At 39.6% G+C, this 15,756-nt stretch overlaps 1 protein-coding gene across 2 annotated transcripts in view; it reads right to left on the bottom strand.

Moving 5' to 3' along the window:
- BVES (blood vessel epicardial substance) overlaps positions 1-15,153 on the bottom strand; it is a 37,569-nt gene extending 22,416 nt beyond the window's left edge. Inside the window, exons 1-5 of one of the 2 annotated variants that reach the window (XM_030316036.1) lie at positions 15,079-15,153; positions 11,087-11,322; positions 8,018-8,142; positions 4,756-4,943; positions 3,659-3,767 (exon numbers count right to left, since the gene is read on the bottom strand). In XM_030316036.1, coding sequence (XP_030171896.1) covers positions 3,659-3,767; positions 4,756-4,943; positions 8,018-8,142; positions 11,087-11,312 — 648 coding nt within the window. In that variant the 5' untranslated portion in view covers positions 11,313-11,322; positions 15,079-15,153. Of the gene's footprint in view, positions 1-3,658; positions 3,768-4,755; positions 4,944-8,017; positions 8,143-11,086; positions 11,323-14,478; positions 14,543-15,078 lie in introns of those variants that run through there. The other variant, XM_030316035.1, reaches the window with a different exon arrangement.
- Between the last annotated feature and the right edge of the window lie 603 nt (positions 15,154-15,756).

Here is a 15,756-nt window from a genome sequence, read left to right on the forward strand (position 1 = left end):
CACAGGAGTAATTAGAGAAGGGTGGACAATGGTCCTCACTGTAGCACAGCCCTGCAACTGAGCACTGGAGAAAGGGTTAGGAGTTGGAGGTGCCTTCGTTTGGCAAAGAGGTCATCCGGACTTTGGAAAATATAATTCATGTGCAGTGGGGGAAGAAGTTAAAAGAGGAGTTGGAAGTCATCCAAGAGAAGACAAAGGATGATGTTCAATACATTTAACTTCTTCTCAACCATTTCGATAACCTCAAATTCCCACTGAGGCAATGACACTTCTGATACTATCATTTGCTTAGCAAATACATTTCTTACTGATGGTTGAAAAATACTGTGAACCTGTTTACATTGTTATTAAATTTAGACTTAATAACACTATTCAAATAATAAGCTATACCTAGAGAATGTATGAGTGACTTACAGATCTGTAAGCAAAGGCATTTAATTGGATGCGGGTAGTTAGTATATTGACTGAGGTCATTTTACATGATGGCTGATGCTTCATTTCTGCCAAATAGACATTTGTGTTTAATGATTTCCTGCCACAAGAGCCAAGTAAAACATATTTTAATGAGGAATTTCTATAAAGCAATATAAGACTTTTTAAAGCTTCCGTAAAATAAATTTGCTTCTTAAGTCATTAGGGCACCTCAGCAGTGCCATGCTTCAGTTCTTGTGAAGAAATAAAAGCAAACAGGGCAATGGAAGATACAAAGGGATTGCTTTCAGGGAGAGAACTGGACTAAGTGTTTTCAGTTGGGTTTGCCCTGATTATTTCAAGGCACTAGGCCTGTCCCTCACTTTAGACTGTACACCCTCACATTACACAAGAACAAGGGTGTCTGAGGGAAATACCGAATGTGCCACAATTGGAAACCGCAGTCAGACAATATGATGGATGAATATTCTCAGGGGAGAATGTGTTATATTCTTCATGTATTGTATCACATTTCACACATCAGGAACATGAAAATGTCCTAGGACTGGTCTGTTCAGCCAATGCTCAGAGTTCTCATGAGCACCAAAATACAGTAGAGTCAAAGCTCGTAGAGTAAATTGCTTCACAGCTTAACCAAAAGATTTACTTAATACAATAAGGTAAGATTTGATTTAAATACAGGTAAAAATTTAGTGTTCCTTTATTTCACAAAGGCTTGGATCTCCAAGACATCCTCCTTCCCTTCAAGTCAATAAAGCTTTGATTTTCAGGCTTCCCAGCACAGGACGTGCAACCGACTACAGCAAAGCAATAGTGGGACACAGAACACAAAAGATAAATGTGAAAATGGTAAAGCTCACTTGATACAAAGCAACTGCACAAAGAGAAAGAAACCAAACACCAAAGACGACCTCTACCTCTTACAAGAAAGATACCCAAGATTCTATCAATAGTTCTAAGCAGCAACTTTGGTGTGTAAGTACATAATGGCTGTAAGCATCTGTCGAGTACCTGTGAGTTCAGAACCTGTTTCTCATCCCTGTCACTGTGTCTGTCACAAGAGTCACACGTGTACCCAAATAACATTTTTCTGTGCAATCTCAAGAGACAGACATTGGGTCCACTTGCCTTTCTTTTCCCCTTTCACCTTAGTGAAAGGTACTTTGGTAGTACCCCTACCAATGATGCATTTTAAGAAATACAAATTTGAGGGAAGTAGCACCTTTGTCAGGATACTTTTAATGGTTCAGATTTAAAGAAAAGTGAGATTAGCAGGAAAAAACCATGTAGATGGAGAAGTTGACCACTGACACTCTCAAATGTCCTCTGCTATGGGCACAGGTAGTGAGAGGTTGCAGCAAAGTTCCTCTGGGAACTTGCTTCACAAAGAAGCACTATATACTCCTACACAGACGTGCAGCAGCTATATTTACTCTTGAGTATCTGCCAAAGGGAACATTTCGTAAACAATCAAAACACAATCTCTCCCGAGGGCTTCTTATGATGGAGTCTGCTCCAATTGTACAGGGCACAGTTTCCATGATGCTACAGTAATTTCTTTCCATTGACCAATCAGAAAATGCCACACCACATTCCATGCAGACAAGAGATGACTGGTGTTGGAAAGGCTGAATAATATCCTTTACCAGCTACAGTACCTCGGTTTTGGTCATATTTTGGAAACTTCACAGCAATTATCAGGAACATTTCTCAGCTAGCAAATCCTAGTCCCTGGTCCCCAAGAAGAAACTGTAGCTAGGGATTAGAATTCCTTTTTTTGTTAACTTAATTAAAATATAACTTGAAGTCCAGTGGAAAAGATAGTACATGTTCATATCCCTGGATTCTCAGGGAGCATTTGCTTCTAGAAACAAATGGGTTTCAGTTTCCACCCCCTCGCCAAATCCCAGTCTCTTCAGGGTATAATGAGACTGAGTCACTGTGTAATACCACTTGCTACTATACACACAGAAATGGATGAAACAGATAAATACACAGATAAGTGGGCTTTGGAAGAAGAAATGTAATAAGGGCAGAGGAAAGAAGGAGAGAAGAAATAAGTGGCCCTGCATTCATTTGTAGATGGTGGTGATTAAAGATACAGTAAGAACATTTAAGTCTCAGTGCACAGATGACCCTCACAAACACAAGGTGAGAGTGTAAATTCGGGAAGCCACGATATAGCATTAGCTTTCTACTTCTGTATCTTAAGCTCAGCCAGTTTGGGAACAGTACTACACCTACTTAATGAACTTATATGAGACCTTGCAGTAAATACACATAACCGTACCAAGTTGTGTGGTTATGCAGACCTGTTACTCAGGCAGAATGAGAGCGGGGCAGGGCTGAGACAATTGTATATAAACTAAAGTAAACTGTATGTCTGTAAATTTTCCCTTTTATCTCCATGTGTCCTCCCAAATTGTATGGAGTCTCAAAATGAAACTCAGAAATAATACTGGTCATCAAGAAACACTGACATTTCCTCCCTCAGGTGATAACATCCCTTCTATTCCATTTCCTACCTATATAGATTCACCCTCTTGCTCATAAGCATCCCTTTTCCGCAATTTATCTAGAGGCTAAGATCAAAGGATACTCTCACCCATTTTCCTGGTTACTTTCCTATCAATCAAGAGGGGAATAAAATAGGAGGGCTGGACACTTACAGAAAGGATGAAAACAAACTGCCACATAATGGAACAATTTTTAACTATGAAGAACTTCATCCTTTGTCCCTAAAATATTCATTAAATATGAAATTGTAAAGTGACTAGGTTATTTCATAAGGATTAACAGGATATCTCTAGGGCAAAGCCAGTTTCTCTTTTTTCCCAATAAAATTTTAACCAATTACATGTTTTGGAAACACTGATTATCCACAACTGATATTTTCCTTTTTTCTCATAATCAAAGCACTTGATGTTTTCTATGAAAAGTTATAAAAATTCAAAGAAACAAAAAGGAAGAAAATAAAAAAGTAGTCAAACTCACAACCCAGAAATAACAGTGTTAACACTATGCCTAAAGTAGGATATATCTTTTTAGAGCTCTTAATGCATGTATAGGCACTATTTTGTTTAAGTTCTACAAAAATGGGATCATGCTATATATACCATATGATAATCTCTTATTTTCAATTAATCACTTTTCTATTAATATCCTTCGGATTTTGAAGGAGACCTGAACTAGCTCCAATCTTCTTAAAAATCATGCCAACACATACCTGGAATTTTTCGCCTTTGTGCATCTGAGTTGATCTAAATTCTGGTGAATCTATAAAGGCACAGGGGTAAATGTTATGCAGAAAATGTCCTCGATAGGAAACCTTCATTCTGATAACAGAAATTCATGTTAATAAATGCATAATATTTCATAAATAACATGATGATCCTTAATCTTATAGTATTTTGTACTAAAGTTTTAAAGACTCCAAAGATGACAGACACAATTAAAAGCACTTTCTGAAACGCATAAATATTTACTTCAAAATAAATTTCATCAACAAGAAAAAAAAAAAATAGGACAGGTTCCAGTACTGAACACACACATGCCTTCCAATGGTTATTACTGCTTGTTTATTTATTTATTTTTTTTTTTAATTTTTTTAACGTTTATTTATTTTTGAGACAGAGAGACAGCATGAACAGGGGAGGGTCAGAGAGAGGGAGACACAGAATCTGAAACAGGCTCCAGGTTCTGAGCTGTCAGCACAGAGCCCGACGCGGGGCTCGAACTCACAGACCGCGAGATCGTGACCTGAGCCAAAGTTGGCCGCTTAACCAACTGAGCCACCCAGGCGCCCCTATTACTGCTTGTTTAGCTGGAGTGGCCATAAATTTATCACTCACACTCAGATACTTTTGAGAAGGAAAGGATTGGTATTAATAATTATGCCAGAAAAATACACACTGGCTCTCTCCCCAGAAGACTGATATTTCTAGAAGTTATATTTTTGTGATATTCAAAAAATAATCAAATCACCTCTGAAACATGCACAAGCTTTTGGAAGTTTAATGCCCAACTTAAGCCTACGTCAATTTTGATTCGTTAACTTTTTAAAAAAGGGTCAGTCGGGGTTCAGAATATTCACAACTGAAAATCTTAACATCAACAAGAACTGGAGTAGTCAATTCTATGTAACTCTAACACGTTGCTCTGTAGTATTCTAAAACGCAGTTGTAAAATGGAATTTCAGCACCAACAAACTCTGTAACCGTTTCCTCCATTAGCTGGTATCATTCCTCTCTAGTCATTCCCTTCCCAGGGGACATGAGAAGACTTAGGGCAAACTGGACATTTCAATTTCCATAGAGCACTTACTTTCCCTTCAGGAGAATACTCAGACGGTCATCAACGGAGGTTTTATCCTCTGCAGCATAAGCCTGGCCCTTTTTTAAGGTTTGGATCATACAAAACTGGCCAGTTAATCTTCTGAACAAATCTGGAGGCACACGGAGTGGTTCGAACAATCGGCGGTAGATGCCACTGAGTTCCTTTTCAATCTTTACCTGAAACGCAGCAATGACCACATGCTGTAGTAATGCAGCAACACTGAAACATTGGCTTCTGCAGTCTCAGTACGGTTTTGAGAGTAAACACGTCTTCAACAAACACCATGGCCCTGTATTTCAGTACATGGAATCTTATACAGAGACTAAGTGGTGACATAAGTTTAGATGCTAAAAGGGCACTTTTGCAGTTAAACAACTCCAAGAGCATATGGAAAAGATTTGCACTATTGATCACATCTCCTCCTAGGCACTGGAAAGCGGCTGGGGATGTTTTGCATGTTATCACAACATGTACCTTCCCAATCTTAGCACTTCCTGTAAGTAACACAAAACCTTTTTGTCTTTATAACAGCTGTTTCACAGAAAGAAATTACATGAACTTTTAAATATTATAGCAAAAAAAAGAGAAACACACTAAATAGGAACCAACACAGAAAAAAAATTTATGAAAATACATACAGTAAGCATTTTATCTATATGTATTATTTAATGCATCAGCATAGGAGAACAAATATTCACAGCTGCAATCATTGCTTCTGATTTATTTATTCTGAAGCAAAGTGAAGACAGTAAAAGGGTTTCAGTGTAGCAATTTCATCCTAAGCTAAAATACTTTGTAGAATGGAGAACCCGCCAATTAACTCCGACTACTAGAGAAAAAAAGGGAAGAGCAAAACGGCTCAGTCACCTCTGCTGTCAGTCAAGACCCAGATCACACCCCGTATTTGGGCCCAGCATTAGTCTGGGAAAACTGTAAAGCATGTGAATGAACTTTGGGGTTCAAATGATCATCCATCCCCAAGAAATCTACGGCAGACACAACATGGAGCTTATAGACCTGGCTGATGAGAGCCACTCAGATGTCACTATAGCCTTTGCGATGCTCTTGTCATGTTCCATTTCGACAAAGAAACAGCATTTACATTTAAAAAAAAATAAGTTTATAATCTGAGAAGACACAAAAGCACAGGTACTGTGTGAATGTGTTACTTGATGCTACTACCTCATGTTCAGAACTTGGGGTTCCAACAAGTTCTGATATTCAGAAATTACAACCCTCATTATTACTACCATCTACCTCCTCCACTTCAGAGATCTAGTAATGAGTGTTTAAGATAATTTAGTCACAAATACGTCCCACTTTCAGGACACATGGTAGCCAACGTGGTATAGCAATGAACATATGAACTAAACAAATCTATTGACTCATATTCAGCATCTGGTCATTCTGCAAGTGTTAGCTCAAGTCCCAATTCCTTCATGAAGCCTTCTTAATTCTTGTGAAAGCACTCACTCATCAAATATTTTTTTGAGCACTTGTTATGCGACAATCATGGTTGACAGACACATGGAATACAACAGTAAGGTGGCAGATGATGTTATTGTTCCCAACTATGTGCTGCTCCCATCCCCTGTAAAAGGATTATCCATCCCCTTACCCCAACCTATTCCCACATTATCACGCTTGGCCACGTCATTTGCTTTAGCCAATGAAATGTGAGCAAAGGTGACATATGCTCCTTCTGAGCAGAGGTTTTAAGAGACACCGGGTGTTTCTCTTTTGTTCTCTCATACTTTTCTCTCTGCCATGAGAATGTATATCTAAACGGAATCTGGTGCTTCAGCAGAGACTCTGAGATGAAGCCACAGAGCAGAATCACAACTGACACACAACTGCCAGAGTCCACGTATAAGGTGCGTGAGGAAAAAACAAAACAAAACAAAACAAAACACCTGTCACTGTTACTTGTCACTGAGATTTTCAGATTGTGTATTACACAGGATAACTTAGAGAAACCTAATATGGTAAGCAAAACAGACTGGGTCACAATGACGATGAGGTTACAGTCTAGTAGAATGCCTATTACATACAGCATCTGTATCATTCAAATTATAATTTCCTGTGAAATGTCTTGTTTTGGAATAGTTTTCTGTGTACGTGTTTGGCTTCGAACATGTACAAGTGCTGTATCTTTTACCTTACTGGATAATTATGTGTAATTTGAATACTTAGTAAACACGTATGGAGTGATTTCTAGGAGCCATGATGTTTTCTTAATTCTATTTACATCTCTTTGTCTTAGAATGACCAAGGAAACACAAGATAAATCAGAATTGGGGAAAAAAAAGTTAAATACTAAAGCTAAATATAGTGTTTTGGCATCACCCTCCCCAAATGGCGATTTCCTTAAATGAGTATTTTGGGGTAACGAAAAAAAATAAAGTCACCATATTTAAAAAAAAAATAGCATGAGGGGTGCCTAGGTGGCTCAGTCAGTTAAGCATCTGACTCCTGATCTCAGCTCAGGTCATGATCTCACAGTTCCATGAGGTCAAGCCCCACATTGGGCTCTGTGCTGACAGTGTGGAGCCTGCCTGGAATTCTCTTACTCTCCCTCTCTCTCAAAATAAATAAATACACTTAAAAAAAATAAAAATAAAAAATAGCACGAACTATTTGTAAATCATTAGTATTTTCAAGGCAGTTGCCTATAGTTGATTTTACAACTAGGCAAAGATATTTCCAGGTGACATTTGAGTGTCAATAGACAAAAGAAATAATGAAGTTATAGGACTAAAATGACGGAGAATATGGACATGTTCTCTGATGTCTAAATTGCCTTAATGATTTAAAGAATTTAAAAAACTCCTATGTAAAACAAATTTCATGGTATTCAAATATTTCACTTTATATATAAACAAAATCAGAGAAATGATATTAAAGGGACCAAAGATGTTTGATGTTCATTCTTAAGTCTGAACAAAGCATTTTAAAAGCTTTTTGGCTTTAAAATCCCTTCCTTAAGAGGTGCCTGGGTGGCTCAGTTGGTTAAGCGTCTGGCCTTTGGTTTCAGCTCAGGTCATGATCTGATGGTTTATGAGACCAAAGTTTGAGAGACTGAGCCCAGCTGTCAGTGCAGAGCCTGCTTGGGATTCTCTCTCTCCCTCTCTCTCTCTGCCCCCCTCCATCACATGTGTAGTCATTTTCTCTCTCTCTCAAAATAACTAAATCAATTTTAAAAATAAAATAAAATAAAATCTCTTCCTAATTAATTAATTTTAGTCATTACCGGTCTTTTCTTGTACAAAAGATATGACAGATGCAAAATGTTGACACCCAGGAACACAGAGTTCCAGATCATGATATCCAAGGCACATCGGTAGAGAGTGGCCCAGACAATATAAAGGGTACATCCTGTTGAATAACAAAGTTAACATGTTAGATGATTGGCATAGCATCAGTATGTAGCTTAATAAATTTTTTATCCTCTGTATACAAAAATAATCAAGCACATTTTAGAACTACCTAGGCCAAACATCACATTAACTTCCATTTTGTTTTTTGTCTTGTTACCACAAAAGGAAAATGTGCTCTATTGTGGAAAATTTATATAGCAAATATTTTTTAAAGGGGAAAATCCCCATAATTCTACTACTTAAAAAAAACCACTGTTGATATTTTATACTTCTTTACAGTGTTGATACATTTTTACCTGATGGCAAACCTACCATCTATAAAATTTTAAAATCCACTCTTTAACTTATTTTGCTTACTGTGGTAATTTCCCTATTTTGTTAAAACTCTTCATATACATAGTTTTCAATGACTGTAACTAACTAAATCCTAATATATCTAAATATTTTCCAACTGATAAATAGATGAGATTTTGGGGGTGTAATTTTTGATACATCGCCAAAACATATTTCTACATTAAAAATTAATGTGTTTTTTTGTTTTGTTTTGTTTACTATTTTCTTAGGGTGGATTACCTAACAGTAAGTCAAGGAAATGAACTTCACAGCTTTTGATGAGACTAAAGAATTGCTTCTCAAAGGTATATAGACATTTGCAATCCTACTCGTTAGGAATGCTACTATTAAGTTGACAATATTACAAAATTTGAAGTCTCTTCATTTGATAGTGAGGAATTACATATTTTATTTGATTTTGCATTTCCGTGATTATTGGTGAGCCTGAATATTTTACCAAATATTTAACCATGTAAATTTTCACTTGATGATTTTCCATTCACCTGTGGAAATCTTGCTTTTTCTTATCAATTCTCTTAATTTAGGAAAAATACCCATTTTCTTTTGATCGATGGATGGTGGGAGAGTCAATATATAATTTGAAATAAAATGATCAATATGATACAAATATATCAACAACATATACGCACATAAAAGCTAAACACCCGCATTAAAAAGTTGGTCATTTGCAATTTTTATTTCATCATAATGATTTGGGACACCTGAATAGGCCAAAATGTAAAACTTCATAAGTTCTTTAAAAAATATTTCATAGCAAATGTTGTTGAATTTTAAAATACTATTACTTAAAGAAGACAGGGAAGCATAATGCTTCAGCTGACTGGGAACATGAGGATCTGAATTACAGTCCTGGGTTAGCCACGTACTCTCCATCTTAATTTTGGATGAGTCAGTTAACTTCTCCAGGTCTCTTTGTTTATTAAGTGTCGGACTAGATGATCTCCTTGGACTGTCCCACCTCTAAAACTGTGTCTTAAAATTTATAATTAGCTTTTGCCTTTTTTGCAGGGTGTGGTTTTGTTTTGTTTTTCATTCAACACTCTGCAATGCCTGCTGCAATCCCTGCCTTACTCAGAGGTTACAGCCACAGAAGCCCACAGGCCACCTCCTGGCTTCCCTTCCAGCCTCTTATTTTATCTATCTATCTATCTATCTATCTATCTATCATCTACCTATTTTGAGTGTAGTTGACACATAATGTTACATTAGTTTCAGGCGTATAACACAGTGGTTCAACACGTTTACACCTATATATGTTATGCTGTGCTCACCATAAGTGTAGCTGCCATCTGTTGCCACACAGCATTATTACAGTATCACTGACTATATTCTCTATGCTGTGCCTTTTATTCCCATAACTTATCCATTCCATAACTGGAAGCCTGTCTCTCGCTTCTAGGCTTTACTTTGACCATTCCTTGTAATTTTTCATGTATTTCAGGCATAATGAGCTACTCTCCACTCCCCCTAGATATGATGAACTTCCCTCTCTTCTGTGCCTTTTCCTGGATACCACACACACTCACACTCAGAGAAATCCTGTTCATCTTCCAAAAGCCAGCTCCAATGTCATCTCCACAGCGTGACCTTGCTCCACCTTCCTGCTGAGGCTATCACCCTCTCCGTTTCTCCCTGGCACTGGGTGCACATGTGCATCACAGCCTCCAACACCTCACATGTGACTGTCCATCTGTGTCTCCCAGCCCCCCAAAAGTATCTTTTTCAAAAATGGACACTGCCTTCTTCAGTCTTTACCTGACACATTACAGGTGCTCAAAAATGCATCTGAATAAAAGAATCATCAAGGAAATAATCACATAGAGAGTAATTTGTCAAAAATCACTGCCTAAAATAATAAATTCAATTGTTCTGGTATTTTGATGTGAATCTGTTTAACCTGCTTCATCAGGATTATTGGAGCTCCCTCAAAAGTTTTATTTGAACTATTGTGTCTAGGAAACTGCTTTTGTTTCCAGTGTTGCATTACAGGTAATAAGTAAAAGCTTATTCAAATAATAGTGCTTACGACTGGATAGTACTTACTATGTACCAGGCCTGTTATAAGTCAAATATCGCGCGCACACACACACACACACACACACACTCTTACACACACACACACACACTCTTACACACACACACAAACACACACACACACTCGTTTAATTCTTCCAACAACTCTAGGGGGTAGTATTATTTTTACCCTTATTTGGCACATGGGAAACTGAGGAGTAGAAAGGTTTAAACACCTGCCCTAGTTACACAGTTAGCAAGTGGTGGAATCAGGATTTGAATTACACAGTCTGCTCCAAAGTCCACACTCCTATATACAAATGGGTTTTTTGATACCTGGAAAGTCTAACAACATAGAAAACATACATGGTCTTATATAAAATAAATATGGAAAGATATGGCATGTAAAGGCCTACCTTGCAAGTTACCTGATACACGTACTGCTTATTTGCTGACAAAGATTTATATTTCTGGTATGCTACAGACCTGACAAGGAACAGTCTGAAGTCCCCAACAATGAGCCCATCTGATGCCAGTTATAGAGAACTTAAATACATCTCAGTCAGGTATCTTACCTATAGTTAACATCCCCCTAAGAAGTATCATATGAAGATGAAGACTAGTTGGAATAACCAACCCAATTGTGAAAAAAATATTTGCTACATGAAAAACTAGATGATGTATCTCTCTCCAGTTTTCACATATGGTCTCATTGGAAGGCACAGGTATGACACTTTCTAACTCAGGTGTAAAACCTATTGCAGTTGATTCTGTCAATGGGCTTGACTCGGTATAATTCATCTTGAAAACTCTGTAAAAACAAAGAAACAAAAGGACAATCATAAAAATGGCAGCTGTATCTTACTACCCCTATAGGTATTATATCAAAATTATTTCTGTGAACTAAATATTGGTAAATAGACTTCTTTGGTACTTATGAATTGAAGCCAGGTTTGAACCCCACCAGTCACACACTAAGTGTATCCATTTCTTTATCTGTTAAACGATGATAATAATACCTCATTTAACTTTCTACTAAGATTAAATGAAATATATAAAATATTTAGCATAGTGCACAACTATTCACTGATATGTGTATCTGTATATAGACATACATGGTGGGGAGAGAGGAATGAGGAATTAATTTGTCTAAAAGGCGATCACCAATATTCATAAACCGTAGCAATTACAAAGTTTTCTATCACATTCCCACTATGACACTGATTCTGAATACAGAAAAAGTAAATGGAAAAACTGATTTTTTAAATAGTTTCCAAAAAATTAACACTCTCATATCTTTTATTTGAAGGCTTAGGATATTGAGGAGGCTCTATTTTTAACTGTCATTAAGTCATTATATCATACACATATACATTACATATTATCCTATATGCACATAATAAATACATTACTAATCACTTATACATACACAGATATAACATTTACTCCTTTCATCGTCCAGTTTAAGTCTCTACTTTCTTTCCTATAAAAACTCTACTTGATAGCATATCACAAATTAAAAAGTAGTAAACTTCTGGTTTACTTCTATGTAGGAGAGGTAATGAACATTCTTTCAACTATTTAATGTAAAAATCTATAGCAAATACATTTCAAAGAGTGTACATTTTACACATGCTTACATAAACCTTAACACAAAGTGGCACTATTTCCTGACTAAATTACCTGTCCTCCTTCTCTGGTACTTAAAAAAACTTTATCTATTACTAGTTATACAAATTGGTCCCTGACAAAAACCATGTAGGTTTACAGATTATATTAATTATCCTGTTTCAGAAATAGAATTCCAAATGGGAACCAAAAATATCTTTAACTTTCATTCTAATGATAAGTATTTCTTTCCAAAATAAGGTCATATAATTAGCCATACATTTCCAATCATTTTTTTTTATCATACCAAAGTACAGGTTTTAGGTGGTAGAATAATTAATTGGTATAGGTTGGGCATTCTGAAAGGATGTTATTAGACAAATATGAAGGAATTCTACATTCGTTAAGATGATAAAAAAAACATACACGCATTACAAACTATGAATGAAATGATCAATTAAAGATGTCTTCATACAATTCTGACATAGTTCAAAAATATAAGAGAAATAGTTGACTTAGATGTTGATTTTCTGCAAAAAGGAAAGAAACCACAAAAATCCAACTACTTTCCAAATGTTTGAATCAACAAAAATATAAGCCTATTGGGGGCATGATTATTTGAATAATTCCATTTATATGACGTTTGCTTTTAAGACCAAATCAGAATTAATCCTATAATTTCTGCAGGAGGGAGAATGAAATTAAAGGTCCTCTATCACTCATAAGCTAGTGTCAAGGTCTGCTTATGCATTAGCATTACCTAAACTAATAACCACATTTCTTTTTTTTTTTTAATGTTTTTTCATTTTTGAGAGACTGAGAGACAGAGCACAAGCAGGGGAGGGGCAGAGAGAGAGAGGGAGACACAGAATCCGAAGCAGGCTCCAGGCTCTGAGCTGTCAGCACAGACCCTGACATGGGGCTGGAACCCACAAACTGTGAGATCATGACCTGAGCCAAAGTCAGATGCTCAACCAACTAAGCCACCCAGGCGCCCCTAATAAGTACATTTCTATGGCTTCCACCTCCATTGTCCTATTTGCTTTTCTAACCACCCTGTGCTCTCTATGAGGCAGGGGTGTTGTCATATTCATCTACGTATACCCAAGGCCTAGATTCTGTAGAGAATGCCAGAGCTGAAAGCCATACAGAAGGGACACAAACATGACAAACACTTTAGGAAATCATTTTCAGTCTCCCCAAACCTTAGAAGTAAAGACAGGAAAGTGTCCAGTGTTCCTGGGACTAAGAGAGTCAGGTTCTATACCAAAAGCCCTGGGGAGCCACAGAAGTCAGGGGAAAGTCATTTCCGCTGCTTGGGTCTGCCTCTTCCTGGGAACAGAGGCGGCTGGACTAGATGGACTCTGAAACACTTTCAAGTTTTAATAGCCTGAGGCTCTAATACACATTTATATAATAAGTTAGTTAGGACATATTCCCCCTCATATCCACCCAATTATACCTGTAATGCCAACTAGCTCAATTTCAGGCTTTTAAAAGTTCTTCAGGTGGCAATAAAAGTACCAACTTCTGCTCCAAGAGCAATAATAGGAAAACTATGATCCACTGATGCAAGAATCAGAAAAATAACAGGAATTTTTAAAAGGTGGGATCACCCGACAACATATTTTGATGCTCCACACCTTATTTAAAATGTATATTTTTAAATTTTCTCTATGTATTATAGCTTATAGAATAACATTGTATAATACATTTATTATATAATTTATTATTTATTTGTGCATTTATCTTTACATCAATTTTGAAATGCCAGTTACCTGTTGTCAATAATATTGATTAGACCTTACTGGTTTCAGCTTCTTTTGATCACTTTTAATGGATTTAAGTCGTTAACACTGAACTAGCCTTCTACAGACAGTGAGTCTAAGGAGGAAGGCTAGACTGGTAAATTGGTAAACGTTCAGATAAATTTTGACTGAGTCAAGAGAAGTCTTCTTTCTTCTATTAGTTCTTCAGAGTCTAATTCCCTTAATTACCTGCTCTGGTAAAGTCCTGTTGTTCTATTGATTTTCAATAGCTACGTGTCTGCAGTATTAAACAGCTAAATGGTGAAACTAACATTAATCCTTCACCAAACTACAAAAATGAAAAAGATAGCAGCAATGAACAAAAGTCGTGCTGGCAGATTTAATCCATTCTGTAAATCGAACCGAAGCTTTGCACATTTTCGGAATGGCAAAGGGCATTACGCTGCCAAGGGTCTTTTCGCACATATTCTTGGGTTAAGGCAAGCAGTTTCTGGGACGTGTCTGGCCAAAGCCTCAGAAACGAGGGCGCTGGTGGGTGGCGAGATTCACGGGTTTCCCAGCCATCGGTTCTCCCCAGGGAACCCGCTCACCTCGCTCAGTGTCCACTGTTCTCCTTGACCCGAACTCCGGGGCCACGCTGGGTGTTCAGTGAGCACCGCGCCCCACCTGGCACTCCCAGCGCCCGGCCAGGGCAGGCCACACGGTGCGCCCGGCTGCCCGCAGCCTCCGCGTGAGAGCGGCGGCCCTACAGCGGGCGAGGACGAGTCCTGGTGGGTTAGGGGCCCGGAGCCCCGGAAGTCCAGCGGGGAGCGGAGATGCCCAGCTCACCAAGGGCTTGCCCGGGCCAGAGCGCGGGAACCGGCACCGGAAGGGGCTCGTGCGCCAGGGGACGCTGGCGCTGCCAGACCCATGTTGCAGCAGCTGGCACCTGAAGGTCTGTGGCCATGAATCCCAGACGGGGGAGAAGGGCCGTTTCCGAGACCAGGGAACCCCACGAGGGCCCGGCCAGGGAGAGGGCGGGGCTCCCGGCGGCCAGGCTGGAAAACCCGAGCGCCGCGGGGGCTGACAAAGTTGCTCCCAGTGCAGCAGGGATCCAACTTTCGCTTCCCGATTTAGCCCCGGGAGCTCGAGGCTGCAAATATCCGGGCGCGCGGGGGGAGCCGGCGGCAGCTACGCCTCCCGCTCCTTACCTGGCTCGTCCCTGGCACCGAACCTGGGCGGCGCTGGCCAAAGTTTGGGGCGACAGCGGCAGGGCGCGGGGGACGGCGACGCGGCGGCTCGACGGGCGCCCGAGGCGACAGCCTCGGCAGATCGCGGGTCCGGAGCCTCCTTGGCCGGTGCCGGGTCCCCGCGCCGGCAGCGGCTTTGACTAAAATAGGCATCGCGACGGTGGCTGCCCGGGCTGGGGCCGCACCGCGCACGCGCCCGCCGCCCCGGCGCCCCCCGGCGGGCGGAGCCCGGGGCCTCGGCCCGACTCCCCGCCGGGCTGCTCCAGTTCCACCGCCGCGTCTGCACCGCCGTGCTCAGTTTGAAACACCCGCTTATTTCTTTCCCCGTTTCCTCTCTACTTCTCGATTCTGTCCTTGTTTGGGCATCACTGTGGAGGGGGGAGGGGGGCGGGGGGCGGGCAGCATCTTAGGACCAGCGGCGTTGGTGGCTCTTCTCCTTGGGGATAACTCGTGAACTCGAGCAGTAGGATCCCAGCAGGGAGAGAAATCAGGATAAAAATGAGAACTAGAATTTCATTCCCATCCAGGTCGAACGACCCACACGCATAACTCCTTTCTGGGACACTCGCTCGCATCTCAGCACCGGCAGGAAGGGCCGGGAGAGCGCGCAACTCCGCGTCTGAGCCTCGCGGTGGAGGC

This window comes from Lynx canadensis, chromosome B2, assembly GCF_007474595.2.
Source record: "Lynx canadensis isolate LIC74 chromosome B2, mLynCan4.pri.v2, whole genome shotgun sequence".
NCBI lineage: Eukaryota > Metazoa > Chordata > Mammalia > Carnivora > Felidae > Lynx > Lynx canadensis.